The sequence below is a fragment of the Schistocerca piceifrons genome, chromosome 1 (assembly GCF_021461385.2).
Source record: "Schistocerca piceifrons isolate TAMUIC-IGC-003096 chromosome 1, iqSchPice1.1, whole genome shotgun sequence".
NCBI lineage: Eukaryota > Metazoa > Arthropoda > Insecta > Orthoptera > Acrididae > Schistocerca > Schistocerca piceifrons.
Window position 1 is genome coordinate 993,362,555 of NC_060138.1, and position 15,404 is coordinate 993,377,958.

The 15,404-nt window shown below is 39.0% G+C and overlaps 1 protein-coding gene across 1 annotated transcript in view; it reads right to left on the reverse strand.

The window, feature by feature from the left end:
* The window catches only part of LOC124779919, a 241,475-nt gene that overhangs the window by 141,022 nt on the left and 85,049 nt on the right, over positions 1-15,404 (reverse strand). The window contains exon 3 of the mRNA XM_047253747.1: positions 4,177-4,257. Coding sequence (XP_047109703.1) covers positions 4,177-4,257 — 81 coding nt within the window. The remainder of the gene's footprint in view (positions 1-4,176; positions 4,258-15,404) is intronic.

Here is a 15,404-nt window from a genome sequence, read left to right on the forward strand (position 1 = left end):
TTGTAACTGTATATAGGTCCCCATCAGGAAATTTTCATCTATTTCTGAAAAATTTGGACTCCTTGTTGTGCTATCTGTCAGACAGGGGGAAGCAAATTATTATTTGTGGGGACTTCAATGTAGATTCTCTGAAAGAGGGTAATAGGAAAAATGACCTTGAAGTATTACTCGGTTCTTTCAATTTGACACCCGTTATTGATTTTCCTACTCGGGTGGTTAACGATAGCAGCTCACTGATAGATAACTTCTTTATAGACCAAGATAAGTTTAACCAGATAAATGCTCAGCCTGTTGAGAATGGTCTTTCTGATCATGGTGTACAGCTAGTTACAATATATGACATAGCTCCATTCAGCAATACTAAACTGTCCTCCAAAGTAGTATGTTCAGTCAACGATTTAACAATTGCAAATTTCAGGGAAAGCCTACAGCAGTTAGACTGGGATGAGGTGTACCGTGAACCTGATGCCAATTTAAAATATAATTTATTTCATGACATTTTTGTAAGTGCATTTGAAAACTGCTTCCCCAAGAAAAATAGTTAAATATACTCGTAAGAAACCTTGTAACAAACCATGGCTTACTAAGGGTATAAAAATATCTTGTAACTGGAAAAGGGAAATGTATCTGACAGCAAGAAAGAGTAGTGACCCAGAAACTATCAAAAATTATAAAAACTACTATGTTATATTAAGAAAAGTTATTAAAAAATCCAGGAGTATGTGTATCATGTCTGAAATCAGCAACTCTGATAATAAAATTAAAACAATTTGGAATATTATTAAAAGAGAAACAGGTCAACCAAGAGCAGAGGAAGACAGTATTACCATCAAATTGAATGAAAACTTTACGAACAAAAAGTCAGAAGTTGAAAATATTTTTAATAATCATTTTCTAAATGTTGTGGATATAGTAGGATCCAGGTGTTCATTAGAAGATGCTAGGCTGTTAATGGAAGAGGCCATACCTATGCAATTTGATACAATTGAAATCTCGCCCACTTCTCCCTCTGAAATTAGGAAAATAATAAACTTGCTTAAAAGCAAAAACTCACATGGAATTGATGGCATTTCCAGCAAAATACTAAAAGCTTGTTCTCATCAGATAAGTAAGATTCTCAGCCACCTGTGTAATAGCTCTCTGGAACAGGGCATTTTCCCTGATAGACTGAAATATGCTATTGTTATACCTTTGCATAAAAAGGGGGATAGATCTGATGTCAACAATTACCGTCCAATCTCCCTTCTAACAGCTTTATCCAAAATTTTTGAGAAAGTAATGTATTCAAGAGTAGCTTCACATATCTGTAAAAATGAAGTACTAACAAAATGTCAGTTTGGTTTCCAGAAAGGTTTTTCAACAGAAAATGCCATATATGCTTTCACCAGTCAAATTTTGAATGATCTGAATAACCAAACACCACCCATTGGGATTTTTTGTGATCTCTCAAAGGCTTTTGATTGTGTAAATCATGAAATTCTGCTAGACAAGCTCAAGTATTGTGGAATGAGTGGGACAGTGCACAAATAGTTTAATTCGTACCTAACTGGAAGAGTGCGGAAAGTTGAAATAAGTAGTTCTCGTAACATGCAAAGATCAGCACATTCCTCAAACTGGGGAACTATCAAGAATGGGGTTCCACAAGGGTCAGTCTTGGGTCCTTTGTTGTTCTTATTATATATTAATGACTTGCCATTCTATATTCATGAAGAGGCAAAGTTAGTTCTCTTTGCTGATGATACAAGTATAGTAATCACACCTGAGAAACAAGAATTAACTGATGAAATTGTCAATACTGTCTTTCAGAAAATTACTAAGTGGTTCCTTGTAAACGGACTCTCACTGAATTTTGATAAGACACAGTACATACAGTTCCGTACAGTGAATGGTATGACGTGATTAATAAATATAGACCTTAATCAGAAGCATATAGCTCAGGTAGAATATTCAAAATTTTTAGGTATGTCCATTGATGAGAGATTAAATTGGAAGAAACACATTGACGATCTGCTGAAACGTTTGAGTTCAGCTACTTATGCAATAAGGGTCATTGCAAATTTTGGTGATAAACATCTTAGTAAATTAGCTTACTATGCCTATTTTCACTCATTGCTTTCATATGGCATCATATTTTGGGGTAATTCATCACTGAGGAATAAAGTATTTATTGCACAAAAGCGTGTAATCAGAATAATAGCTGGAGTCCACCCAAGATCATCCTGCAGACATTTATTTAAGGATCTAGGGATATTCACAGTAGCTTCTCAGTATATATACTCTCTTATGAAATTTGTTATTAACAGCCAAACCCAATTCAAAAGTAATAGCAGTGTGCATAACTACAATACTAGGAGAAAGGATGATCTTCACTATTCAAGATTAAATCTAACTTTGGCACAGAAAGGGGTGAATTATAATGGCACTAAAGTCTTTGGTCACTTACCAAATAGTATCAAAAGTCTGACAGATAACCAACAAGTATTTAAGAAGAAATTAAAAGAATTTCTGAATGACAACTCCTTCTACTCCATAGAGGAATTTTTAGATATAAATTAAGAAAAAAAAAGAAAAAACAACACAAAAATATTTAAAAAAAATAAATAAAAATAAAAAATAAAGAAAAACAAAAAAACACAAAAAAAAAATAAAGTTGTTATATTAACTTAAGTATGTTGTTAAATTAACCTAATAATGTCATGTATTGGAAAATTCGACTCGTTCCACATCATTACGAAATATCGTATTCATGATCCATGGAACTAGTATTAATCTAATCTAATCTAATCAGGTGGTGTCATGCGATACCATGTCATCATGTGAGGTGTGGACTGAGACACGACAGTCATAAAATTGGAGAGAAAAAAAAAACTTCCATGAGTTGCCTCTTCAGACAGACAAGCAATGGTCAAGGGTCCATTCTAGCCCCCCCGACACTGCGGGGTGGGATGTTGGGAATTCCCAGTCACTGAGTGGGTAGTTTATGATACCCATTTGCATTACAATATGCCACTAATTTTATGGGCTGCTTCTGTTGTTTGTACCTACGAGCTTCCTTTTCATACTTAACAGCTAATTCCTGGTTTTCCTTAAGGAAGAGGTCAGTTTCACTAGCACTGTACAAGGCATCAGCAGTTAAATCATCTTTTTCTATTACCTTCCATATCTTGTTAACAAATACTTATACATCTTTTTCTTTAGCCAAGCGACTTTCCTCGATGACTGTCAGCATTCCATGTCATTTTTCTAGTCTGATGGCCAACTCTTGCTTGCTGCAAACAAGATTCTGCAGCAAAGTTGTTCCTAAATGCAACTTCTTTTTCCTTTATTACCATGCTACTGACACAAATTCCTTTACCTCATTGGTGTATCAACCATCTACAAACAGCTATCTCATTTCTTCATTCTCACTCTTTCACATAAATATAATTTCAAGTTTCTGCTTCAGGTTACCGCAATGTGTTTCCTTTTAAAAACCATGACACTAAGCGGCAAAGAAAGCCACAACTCCAAATATGTAGAGCATAGTTTAACACTGTCGCACATGGTAATTCATTGTTGTTTGTGTCACTTATGCTTGAGCAACTAGAGGCTGATGTTGGCTGGATTAATGAGAGTTTAGTGTATATGAATCTAGTGAAATTTTTTCATGTTCATTTCAAATAAGTAATTTTTTTCTCTGTCATCCAGTTATTCTAAGAGATCTAGGAAGTTCATTTACTTACAATGTCCCACCAACTACAAAGGAGCAGCTTTATTTGAATCATTCCTTTGTGGTGCATCCCATCTCCCTACTCATGCCCCTCGAAAGTGTAATTTACTGACAACATACTTAAAGCAACAGCCATAAATCAGTAGAATCAGAGTACTTCCTTACAACATGAGCACAAAATTCTGTGAAACTCAAGTATTGAGGAGGAACAGGAGGGTGAGGATGGGAGGAGGGAGAGACAAGGTGGGAAGAGGGCAGAGAGGGGAAGGGAGAGGGAGGGAGGGAGACATGGAAGGGGGGGGGGTGGGAATATTGGAATGAGTGGGATGGTGGAGAGGTGAGATGTGGGGCAGTACCTCCCATACCACTTTACAAAATGATATGTCCCTTTCCACTGTACAAAATGATTCAAATCAAGTAAATACAATAGCCCTGTTAATGCAGTACATTATGAAAACTTTACCTACCTTTTTGAATGATTTAACTCTCTTCAATTCCTTTTCATTTAGATATTTTTTTATCTTTTCTTTGTTTTCAATAAAGGCTACCTGTAACAAAAAGTAAGTTCTATTATTCTGCATTTGTAAGAGATCTGATACTGAATGCTAACAATTAGAATACTAAATTCAGTTGTTTTGCTTGAACTGGGAAAAAAACGGGCAAGGGGTGACAACACTGACTTGCATCATCCTTGATTTTCCAAAATCTAAGTTTCATGGGCATAAAGCTACTACTTCATAGAATGCTGAGAAAATATCATATGCACAAATACGCCCTATTCATATTATAGTCATATGGTTAGTTGCAGTTTGCGAGAAATAGACAGGGGGCACATGCATTTAGAACAAATGCCAGAAGCAAAGATTCTTATGAGATAGTACATGTTACAAACATGATCTGCAGGTGAGAAGGTAGAGGAAAGTATACATCTACATGGGTACTCCAAAACCCACCAAATGGTGCGTGGCAGAGGGTACCCTGTACTACTACTACTACTACTACTACTACTATTAGTCACTTCCTTTCCTCTTCCACTCACAGACAGAACGAGGGAAAAATGATTGTCTAGATGCCTCTGTATGAGCCCTAATTTCTCGTATCTTATCTTCATGGTCCTTACGGGCAACATATGTTGGTGGCAGTAGAATCGCTCGACAGTCAGTTTCAAATGCTGGTTCTCTAAATTTTCTCACTAGTGTTCCTCAAAAAGAATATTGTCTTCCCTTTAGGGGTTTTAATTTGAGTTCCCAAAGCACCTCTGTAACACTTACGTGTTCTTCGAACCTACCAGTTACAGGTCTAGCCGAGAATAGTTCACACCAGCATCCTGTATGGAGTCTTCTTTACAGATGAACAACACTTTCCGAAAATTTTCTGAATAAATCAAAGCTGACCATTCCACTTCCCTATCACAGTCCTCATATCATTCTATTTCATATCGCTTTGCACTGTTATGACCCGATATTTAAATGACATGGCTGTATCAAGCAGGACACTACTAATGCTGTATACAAACATTGCACGTCTGTTTTTCCTACTCATCTGCATTACCTAACACTTTTCTAGATTTAGAGCTAACCACCACTCATCTCACCAACTAGAAATTTTGTCTAAGTCATCCTGTACTCTCCTGCAGTCACTCAACTTTGACACCTTACCCCCTACACCACAGCATCATCAGCAAATAACTAGACTGCTACCCACCCTGACCACCAAATAATTTATAGAGAAAAACAGCAGTCCTATCATACTTCCCTGGGGCATTCCTGATGATACCCCTGTCTCTGATGAACACTCCCCATTGAAGGCAACACACGGGCTTCTATGACTTAGAAAGTCTTCGAGGTACTCGCATATCTGTGAACCTATTCCACACCTTCCACACCTTCATTAGCAGCCTGCAATGGAGCACCATGTCAAATGCTTCATAGAAATCTAGAAATATGGGATCTGCCTATTGCCCTCCATCCATAGCTCACAATTCCTCATGTGAGAAAAGGGCAAGTTGAATTTTGCATTAGCCATGCATTTCTAGAAATCATTCTTGGTCTCAAGAAAATTTATTTTTTTCGAACTGAAAATATGCTCAAGGATTCTGCACCAAACCTAAGTTATGTCTGTAATCCTACGGGTCCTTTTTTTTACTCTTCTTATACACAGGAGTCACTTGTGCTGGGCGAGAGATTCGCGATAAATGCAAGTTAGGTAAAGGCCCAACGCTGTAGAGTACTCTTTGTAAAAGTGAATTGGGATTTCATCTGGACCTGGTGACATATCTACTGCCAAATCTTTCAGTTTTTTCTCTATGCCAGGGATGCTTATTACTGTGTCATCCATACGGAAGTCTGTCCAATGATCAAATGACAGTAAGTTTGTACAATTCTCCTATATGAACAATTTCTTGAATATGAAATTTAAAGCTTCGGCTTTTGTTTTTCTATCTTCAACTGTCACACCAGACTGGTAAAAAAGGAACTGGATGGAAGCCTGCTTAGTGTTTTTACATAGGACCAGAATTTTCTCGGTTTCTCTGAAAGATCTTTTGCTGAGATATGACAGTGGTAGTAGCTGCATGCTTCGCGCATATATCTTGTCACATACACACGAATCTCTACCAGCCTTTGCTTGTCATCATTTGTGCATTCTCTTTTGAATTGAGACTGCAACAGCCTCTGGCTCCTCAGCATTTTTCAAATTTCATTATTAAATCATGGCAGGTCTTTTCCATCCTACATAATATGCACATAACTCTCCAGACCACAATTTACAGTCTGCATAAACTTTGCACATAATTCCTATATACGTCCATCTTACTGGAATTAAGTGATGTCATTTCACTAAATGAGATGCTAACAACAGATTATCTGCTATTTCTAGCACAAACACTCTACTAGCCTTCTTGATTGATTTATAAACTTTCGTAACCATAGTTGCTATGATGATGATATGATCACTAATTTCCATTTCTATACTGACATTGTTGATAAGGTCCAGCTTATTTGTAACTCCAAGGTTTAAAATACTTCCACTGTGTGTGGGCTGCTGAGCTAGCTGCTCAAGACAGTTTTCAGTTCCAAAAGTGCTTCACACAATTGTCTGTATGTATCCCCAGCAATGAATCAATAGACATACCAGTCTGTACTTGGTAGGTTAAAGTCCCCTCCAACAACTGTTGGATATGATAGGCATTTACCCACTACTGACAGTAGACTTAACTTTGAATGACTCTAGAGCTGTCACAGTGGAATCAATGGCCAGTAAAAACATCCAACAATTAACTTGGTTTCACCTACATCTGTTATACGCAACCAGATAACTTCACTGACACACTCAACTTTGACCTCAATAGAGAGAATATTTTTGTCAACTGCAATGACCACTCCCCATGCTACAGCCTCTAATATGTCTTTCCGATATACACTCCCATGACTCGCCAAATATCTCAGAGCTCTCCACTTCAAATTTCAGCCAGCTCTTGGTTCAAAGATAATTCGAGCATGAGAAGTTTCCTGGAGGGCATTAAATTCAGGAACTTTGTTACGAATACTTCGACAATTTAGTGATAAAATTTTAACAGTCAAAGTGTCTGACTTCCCTTGCTGTGTATCGACTGGCAGTCTCTAGGATGCTAGGATATTACAGCATCACTGGTCACTAGCCATGGGGTGTGTGTGTGGGGGGGGGGGGGGGGGGGGGGGGGGGAAGGATAGTAACACATTCTGCCTAACCTGGGGCAAGATATCCCCAAAGTTGCAACGTCAACATCCAGTTCTGCGGAGAAGAAGAAAAGATCAATGGCAGAAAATCAGAAATATTGTAGTTCGAGAAATGCGTAACACATTGCTGAACTGTATTTCTCATTTATTACAACCAGTTCCAGATTTCAACTATGATCCAGATAACTATATCAACATAAAAAAAAGAAAACACAATGCAGGAACAACAAACAGCAAGACCACATTAACCAACTATTCATTTTGTGTTACTTTAAAAAAAAAAAAGAAACAAAAAACAATAATAACACAGGCTTCAAATGTCTTACATGATTCCACATAAGAGAACAATCAGACTTATAATTCCACAAAACAAAATTTCTGCAAATGAAAAATGTGGCCAATTCATTGGCAGGGGAAAAGCTGGATGTTAATACTTCAGCTACAATCAACACAGGTGTGAAAGATGGACGACCAAAGAAAGTACATACCAAAGATATAACCTCGGCAGTAAACACTTTGAAATAATTATATATCTAAATAAGTACTCACACAGCCACTGTACGGTGCATGGCATTTCCTTTCATGTTCCACTTGCCTGTATGCTCTGTAAAAGCCCTAATTTCTCTCATCCTACCTTCATTTTTCTTAAATGAAATTTATGTTAGCCACAGCAGAAGCTTTCTGCAGTTACCTTCAAATGCCAATTCTCTAAATTTTCTCAACAGTGTTCCGCAAAAAAGAAGTGGTCTTCCCTCCAGGGATTTCCATTTGAGTTCATGAAGCATTTCCACAAAATTCGCATGATGATTGAATCTAACCGGCAATAAATCTAGTGACTCGCTTCTGAATTGCTCTGATGTCTTCCTTTAATCCAACCTTGTGTGGATCACAGATATTCGAGCAGTACTTAAGAACAGGTTGCACTAGTGTTCTATATGTGGTCTCCTTTACAGATGAATCATACTTTCCTAAAATTCTCCCCATAAACCATTCACCATCCTTACACACTCATTCCATTCATATCGCTTTGCAACGTTACACCTAGACATTTAATCGATGTGACTGTGTCAAGCAGGATTCTACTAATGCTATATTAGAACATTACAGGATTGTTTTTCCTACTCATCTGTATTAACTTACATTTTTCTACATTTAGAACAAGCTGCCATTCACAAACCAACTAGATATTTTGTCAAAGTCATCTTGTATCCAACTACCATCACTAAAGGACGACACCTTTCAGTGCACCACGACATCATCAATCAGCACACAGCTCTCCAGATTGCTGCTCACCCTGTCTTGTCACATCGTTTATGTATCTAGAGAATAAGAATAGTCCTATCACACTTTTCTGGGTCATTCCTGATGGTATTATTGTCTCTGATGAACACTAGGCATTGAGAACAATGTACTGGGTTCTTAGAAGTCTCCAAGTCATTCACATACCTGACGAGAACCTATTCCATATGCTTGTAGCTTCATTAACACTGGGCTGTGGGGCACTAAGTCAAATGATTTCTGGAAATCTAGGAATATGGAATTTGCCTGTTGCCCTTCAGTCATGGTCTGCAGGATATCACATGAGAAAAGGGCAAGCTGAATTTCACTGGAGCGATACTTTCTAAATCCTTGCTGATATGCAGACAAAAGCTTTTCTGTGACAAGGAAATTTATTATATTCAAAATGAGAATATTTTCAAGAATTCTGCAACAATCTATGTTAACGATATTGGCCTTTAATTTTGTAGGTCCGTACTTTTACACTTTTTATACATAGGGGTCACCTGCACTTTTTCTAGTCGTCTGGAACTTCTTGCTGGGTGAGAGATTTGCAATAAACGCAAGCTAAGTAAGGGGCCAATGCCATAGAGTAGTCTTCGTGAAACTAAACTGGGATTCCATCCAGACTTTGCGACTAATTCGTTTTCAACTCTTTCAGTTGCTTCTCTCAGCCAGGGGTGCCTATTTCTAGGTACTCTATGCGGAAGTCTGCGCAACTGTCAATGAATTCTATGCAGAAGTCTGTGCAACTTTCAATGAATGGTATGGTATGTTTGTATGCTCCTCCTGCAGTAATTGTTTCTTAAATGCAAAACTGAAAACTACTTCTATTGTCACATCCAGATGCATCAACGAGCGAATGGACAGAAGCCTTAGTGATTTTACGTCAGGCCAGAATTTTCTCGGGTTCTTGGCAAGATCTTTAGCTAAGGCATGACGGTGGTAGTAGCAGTATGCTTTGCACATCGATCTTTTTACAGACGCATGAATTTTTACTAACTTTTTCCCACTGTCATTTACACTGTGTCAAATAACAACATAATTATACCATAACAGACTTTACCAAAACGTGACTACAATCTCAAACTGGTCCAATGACTTTAATGTTGAAGTATTACAAAACAAAGATGTATAGGTAAAAGTTAAAGAAGCATCTGAATCTAACTAGCGATGGACGTTCAAACAACATAATCTTCACTATGGCACAGGAAAGGTATACCCACATGCACAGTTAAAGGCTAACAGGTAAGTATTAAAACTATGTAAAAAACCATGTATCTTTATGTGGAACAACTTTTTGATTACAGTTATTTATTACCACTCAAGTTTCATGACCCATGTCAATGTGCAAGAGTAAATGATACGATTAACCTATAATTAAGGAATGATAGCAATGAAAATATCTGACATACAGTAGGGATAAAACAACTGAAAACACAAAGATGAATGGCCACTGCAGAACTGAGGCCAGAAGTAAAGTGGACCACCCTGTGGCACAGCATACATAAAATGCTTTATTTCAATGGCTGTTTCACAATCCAGGCCTTCTGGATCCCACCCTCCCAACACGAGCATTTCTGAACTGTGTAGATGAAAGCTACCTTACAACACATGCTGACTGCTCCCAGAATCATTCCAGCCTCAACCTAGAGTAACCTATTGTCCCCACACCCTCCACCCAACTATTCCCACCCATCTGTCCTGTCACCTCCTCACAATTTGCCTCCCCTCATCATCAGTGTATGCTGCTCTTTACCAGCACACCACAGTCCTTTCCCCTTCTTTGCTGCTCACTGCCCCCCCCCCCCCAACCCCACACCCTGCCCCACAGCCTCCCAACACTGTGCCTGGCAGCCCTGTACTGCCACATCTAGTTCCTACATGCTCCACCAGGTAGCATTGATTCTTCTTCCCTCACCCATATTCTGCTATCCCTACCCAGTCCCCGCCCTGCTCCGGACTGTTGCTCCTATCCAATGTGTTTCTGTCGCATTCTGGCCAGAGACAGCAGTTTTTGTGTGTGTGTGTGTGTGTGTGTGTGTGTGTGTGTGTGTGTGTGTGTGTGAGAGAGAGAGAGAGAGAGAGAGAGAGAGAGAGAGAGAGAGAGCGCACATGCACATGCTTGTTTCCTTTGCTTGTGTGAATGTGTGTGCATTTTCTTTTCCTAAGAAGGTTTTGGCAAACAGTTCAATGAATAACTGTCTTTCTGTTGTGCCTGTCTAAAACTCAATGTGTCAACTTTACAGTGAGTAGTAATCTACCCGTTTCATAACACTGTTGATATTCCACTGTGGACTTTCCATTGTTGAAAAACGCAAAGAGCTATGCATGTGTGGAAGTAAAGTTTCCCTCGAAGGGTGACAGACTTGTTTGAAATGTATTAACAGTAGACACATATGGAAACTAAAATCAGTTAATGTACATAATATAACCAAATGCTGACTGCTACAACAGACAAGGAATAAGGTATAAATTTTTAAAGAGTACTGGGCACAACTCAAAACAACTTTAGATTACACTGAATTATTTTGCGTTCTGTGAGTCAGTCTCCTCATTTGAGACTTTAACATGGCATGTAACCACGTTTGCAAAAAAATTTCTGCCTCTTCAAATAAATTCTTGGGAACTCCTTTAGCTTGTGCTGCATTTTCATATTAGACGCCAAATGTTCTTTTGGTGATGATCAGAGATGGGAAGCAGCCCCCACGATTTAGTAACAATATTGAAAACTAACTACAGAAGCAGAAAGAGCTCCTTGGTATATTCAAACAAATAGGACACCAAGATGGCAAAACTTGAACATAGTCCAATCAGCAAGTGAAAATGTTCAACTAACTCAAAAGCAAGTTCTTAACCAGCCAAGTTCTCAAACAATCTCAAGCAGTGTGGTCCTATAAAAAGCAACCACTGAATGAAAGTCATATGATAAATGACTATGAAAGCATCAAACTGGAAGATAACATGAGGAAGCTATGCCAAATTCTGCCTTTGGAAATTACTTATCTCAATAAGCTCACATTGTAATTCCTACTTTTGAGCACTGAATGGATGCAGAAGTGACCAGTACTGAATCAAGAGAAAGTAAAATTAAAAACTGTCACTTAAAAGAGGAAAGGCCACTTATGTGTTAAAGTATCTATTAATATGTTCTCTCTTCGATCATTTACAAAGGTCACTACAAAAGCAGCGTGTCCGGCATAAATGGTGAAAATTAACAGGTCATTCCATTCTTTAATAAAGTTCATGTAACAGACTTGAATTCCAGTGGACGCGTTCATTTGTATAACTGGAACAAAGAAAGAATATTATGGTTTGAAATCCCATCAATTGGATGCCATCAGAGGAGCAGCTCAAGCTGGAATAATACAATTATGGTGAAGGTAACTGTGTCCTTTTCACAGGAAACATACTGGCATCAACATTAACTAATTCGGGAAAATTATGAAATATCTAAATCCGGACAGTTGGATGGGGATTTCAGCCCCATTCTTCCAAAGGCTAGTCCAGTACTTAACCACTGCACCACTTTGCTTGATTATATACGTGAGATCTAAAAAGAATGTGCACACAGTGAAGCCCTTGTTAAAGCTATATTTCTCGTAGTTCCAGCTTGTTAGTTGCAGGGAGGCTGAGTGTACAAAATATGAAGTCATCAATCCCTCATTAATAAAAAAAAGCCCTAAAAGGGTAATTTTATTTACTAGTGGCAATGGCCAACTGGTCAAATTGCCATTGCTTGCAATAATAGTAAAATTGCTCTATATGGTGCAGAAACACTGCTCGGGGTCGGAGGAATTTCACGAGATGAGCGAATGTAGGGTTGGGTTGGGTTGTATGCCGAGAAGCAAATGGGGGTTCCTAAGGGTTCAACTGCAGTATGAGGCACCCCCATGACCGACCACTCCAAGGTGTGCAAGTATGAAGATGTAAAGAACACCCCCCCCCCCCTCTAAACTGGTGGGAGGGAAAGTCAATAACAGAAAGAAACAATGAAAATAAAACACGGTAAAGGGTAAAAAAAGAATGAGGTCTAAAAGGTGTGGCAGATACAGCTGAATGTCTCCTGGGGCTCAGCATTTGGCAGGAGGCACCCCTGCCATAACAAACCCATTCGCATCTAGTATGTAAACAATATCAGGAATAAAATCCAGTCACTTGGCAAAAGCATAAAACCTGCTTGACTCTTCTTTCTTTGGCTACCAGCATCAAGGATAAAGCTTTGTGATAGATCTTATTCTGGTTTAGCCATAAAGTACATGCCGTTTAATAATTGTTGGAACACTGTATGGGGCAAAGATGCAATAGAAACATGCCCACACTAAAAAGAGATATGTATGAAAGGAAAGACGAAGGAAAGGAAAGAGGAACATATACCTATATTCTAATGTTTCTTTAAGTTGATATCACACTTTTCGCTCTTCAACTCTCGGTCTCTTCCCACCCATGATTCTGGGTGGACGTATTGTGCGTATGTCAGACAATGTGTAAAAGTTTTTACAATTTATCTTCCTGGAAGGGAAGGAATTTTCTTTCATTCCTAAATTGCTCATCATGAAAATGATACTACATACACCATAGCCTGGGACCTTCAGATATAAACAAACAAACACTGTCCGAACAAGCCTTGAAGGTCCAACGGTACCGACCGGCCGCTGTGTCATCCTCAGCCCTTAGGCATCACTGGATGCAGACATGGAGGGGTATGGGGTCAGCACATTGCTCTCCCGGTTGGTGGTGGTGGTAGGGTGTTGGGTCTCACTATGCAGGATGATGTGAGACTCAGATTGTGAGCAACACATAGCCTGCATAAAATTGCCAGCTACCACTGATATGAATGGAAGGAGGAATGCTACACAGCAGTGGCATATACTATTTGTTAACAGGGTAGCCCCCCCCCCCCCCTCCCCCATTCACTGTTACTGCTGCAGTTGACCATCTGTCAAAATGTGTTTGTAGATGAGGTTAGGTATCTCCATTACCAGAGTCAGTTCCAAGATCACTGTCCGGACTAGGCAATTAGCCAACCCCGACAACTTAGGACCCTAAGGCAGACAACTGCATTACCAGTGTGCCTGAGATAATGTAAAATATCATGGACAGTGGACACTATTGGGTGGTGAGGGTGGTATTGGCTAATAGCCAAGATGATGTATTTTCACATCGCCACATCTTGTCACATAAACCACTGATTTGAGTACTGAAAGAGGCCAAGAGCCATTTATTTGTCAATGTATAATATTTAACAAAGCATTGTAATGATGTATTTTGGTGATTTCCAAGGAGAAATGAATCCAGCACCACTGATGCACCTAAGAAACTATAGACTAATTCAACGCGCATGTAAAAACATCAATATTAAGTGCGCAACCCATCACCCACTGCCGGACGATATCACTCTCTTTTTATCTCCCGTATGATACGGACACACCATACATAGGCGTCATTATAAGATTTGTAATTTGTTAAAACTTACAGAGATATACTGTCATTTTGCTGCATGTGGGACTAGTATGTGTGAAAAATGCAGAGTGATTAATGAACGGACATTTCTATGTGATATCTAAACTTTTCAAACCACTCAGGCTCTGTCACTGTTATTGACGCAAGTGTTAACATGTTGTATGTATGTTAAATCCAAGCTCATAATTATAGTGTCAATTACTCTAAATTTGCGTTTGCTTTGGTAGTTGGACAACCTCAATCATTTACTTTCTATGTGCCAAGTTTTTACACAGAGCCAACCGTGTTCGATTTGTCGTCGTGTGGACAGAACAGTCGAGGCAGACATTAACATACTACTTATATTCCCCCCCTTGTAATATTCTTCAAACTCTGTTTTAAACTGGCCCTTGGGTACATTTTCAGTGTGAGTGACATACGGGAATTTCTTATCAAACTTTACTTCTCAAATCGCACATCGCTCGCACAAAGCCTCACAGCTCCACAATGGTACGCGGCACTTTCTAAACAGGAAAGGGAGCCACGCAAGAGGCCTAAACACTGCTCAATGAATCACTTCGTGTCGTAAATTGGTTGTGGTCTCTCTTTAATATAAAATAGAGCATTCTGCCAATAGCTACTAGTGTTTCATTAAAAAAGCTCCTGAACAAAGCAGCTAGAAGATTATGGGACTGAGTACTGAGAAGTGTCTTTTGGCTCATTGAAGAGTTCGCCTGCAGTCTCTAACTGTCAAAACAATTTACACAGTCTTTATGAACAGGCAGCCGGTAACTGGGAGAGGGTGGGGGGCCCTTTTCGAGAGTGGGATTGCCATGTCAGCAACATTGGTAATTGCTGTTGTTAGGTCTCTATGAAATATTGCCTATACATTCAAATGGATAAACAGCAAAAGAGACATTTGAGGGACAAGTCTGTCAATCTGTGATGGGCTGGTAGGTTTGTAGGTAGGTGGAATAGGAGCAGTAGGACGACTGGGAACTAGTCAGTGTTGTAGGGAGCATTATATACAACCAATTTTAATGTGACTTAGTTAGGTGAGCAAAATGTAGATTCAATGGCTGAAAATGTGCTGTGGTGAAATGACTAGAAAACCCATCATTGAGATAACACAATTCAAAACCATAAAGCAATTGTTTGATGAGGGGACACACAACAGATTGTATGGAACTACCGCAAAGGGGGTTACGCACACGAAAGCTCCTAAGGATGAAGTAGTATGGGAAAGAGTTGCTGTATCG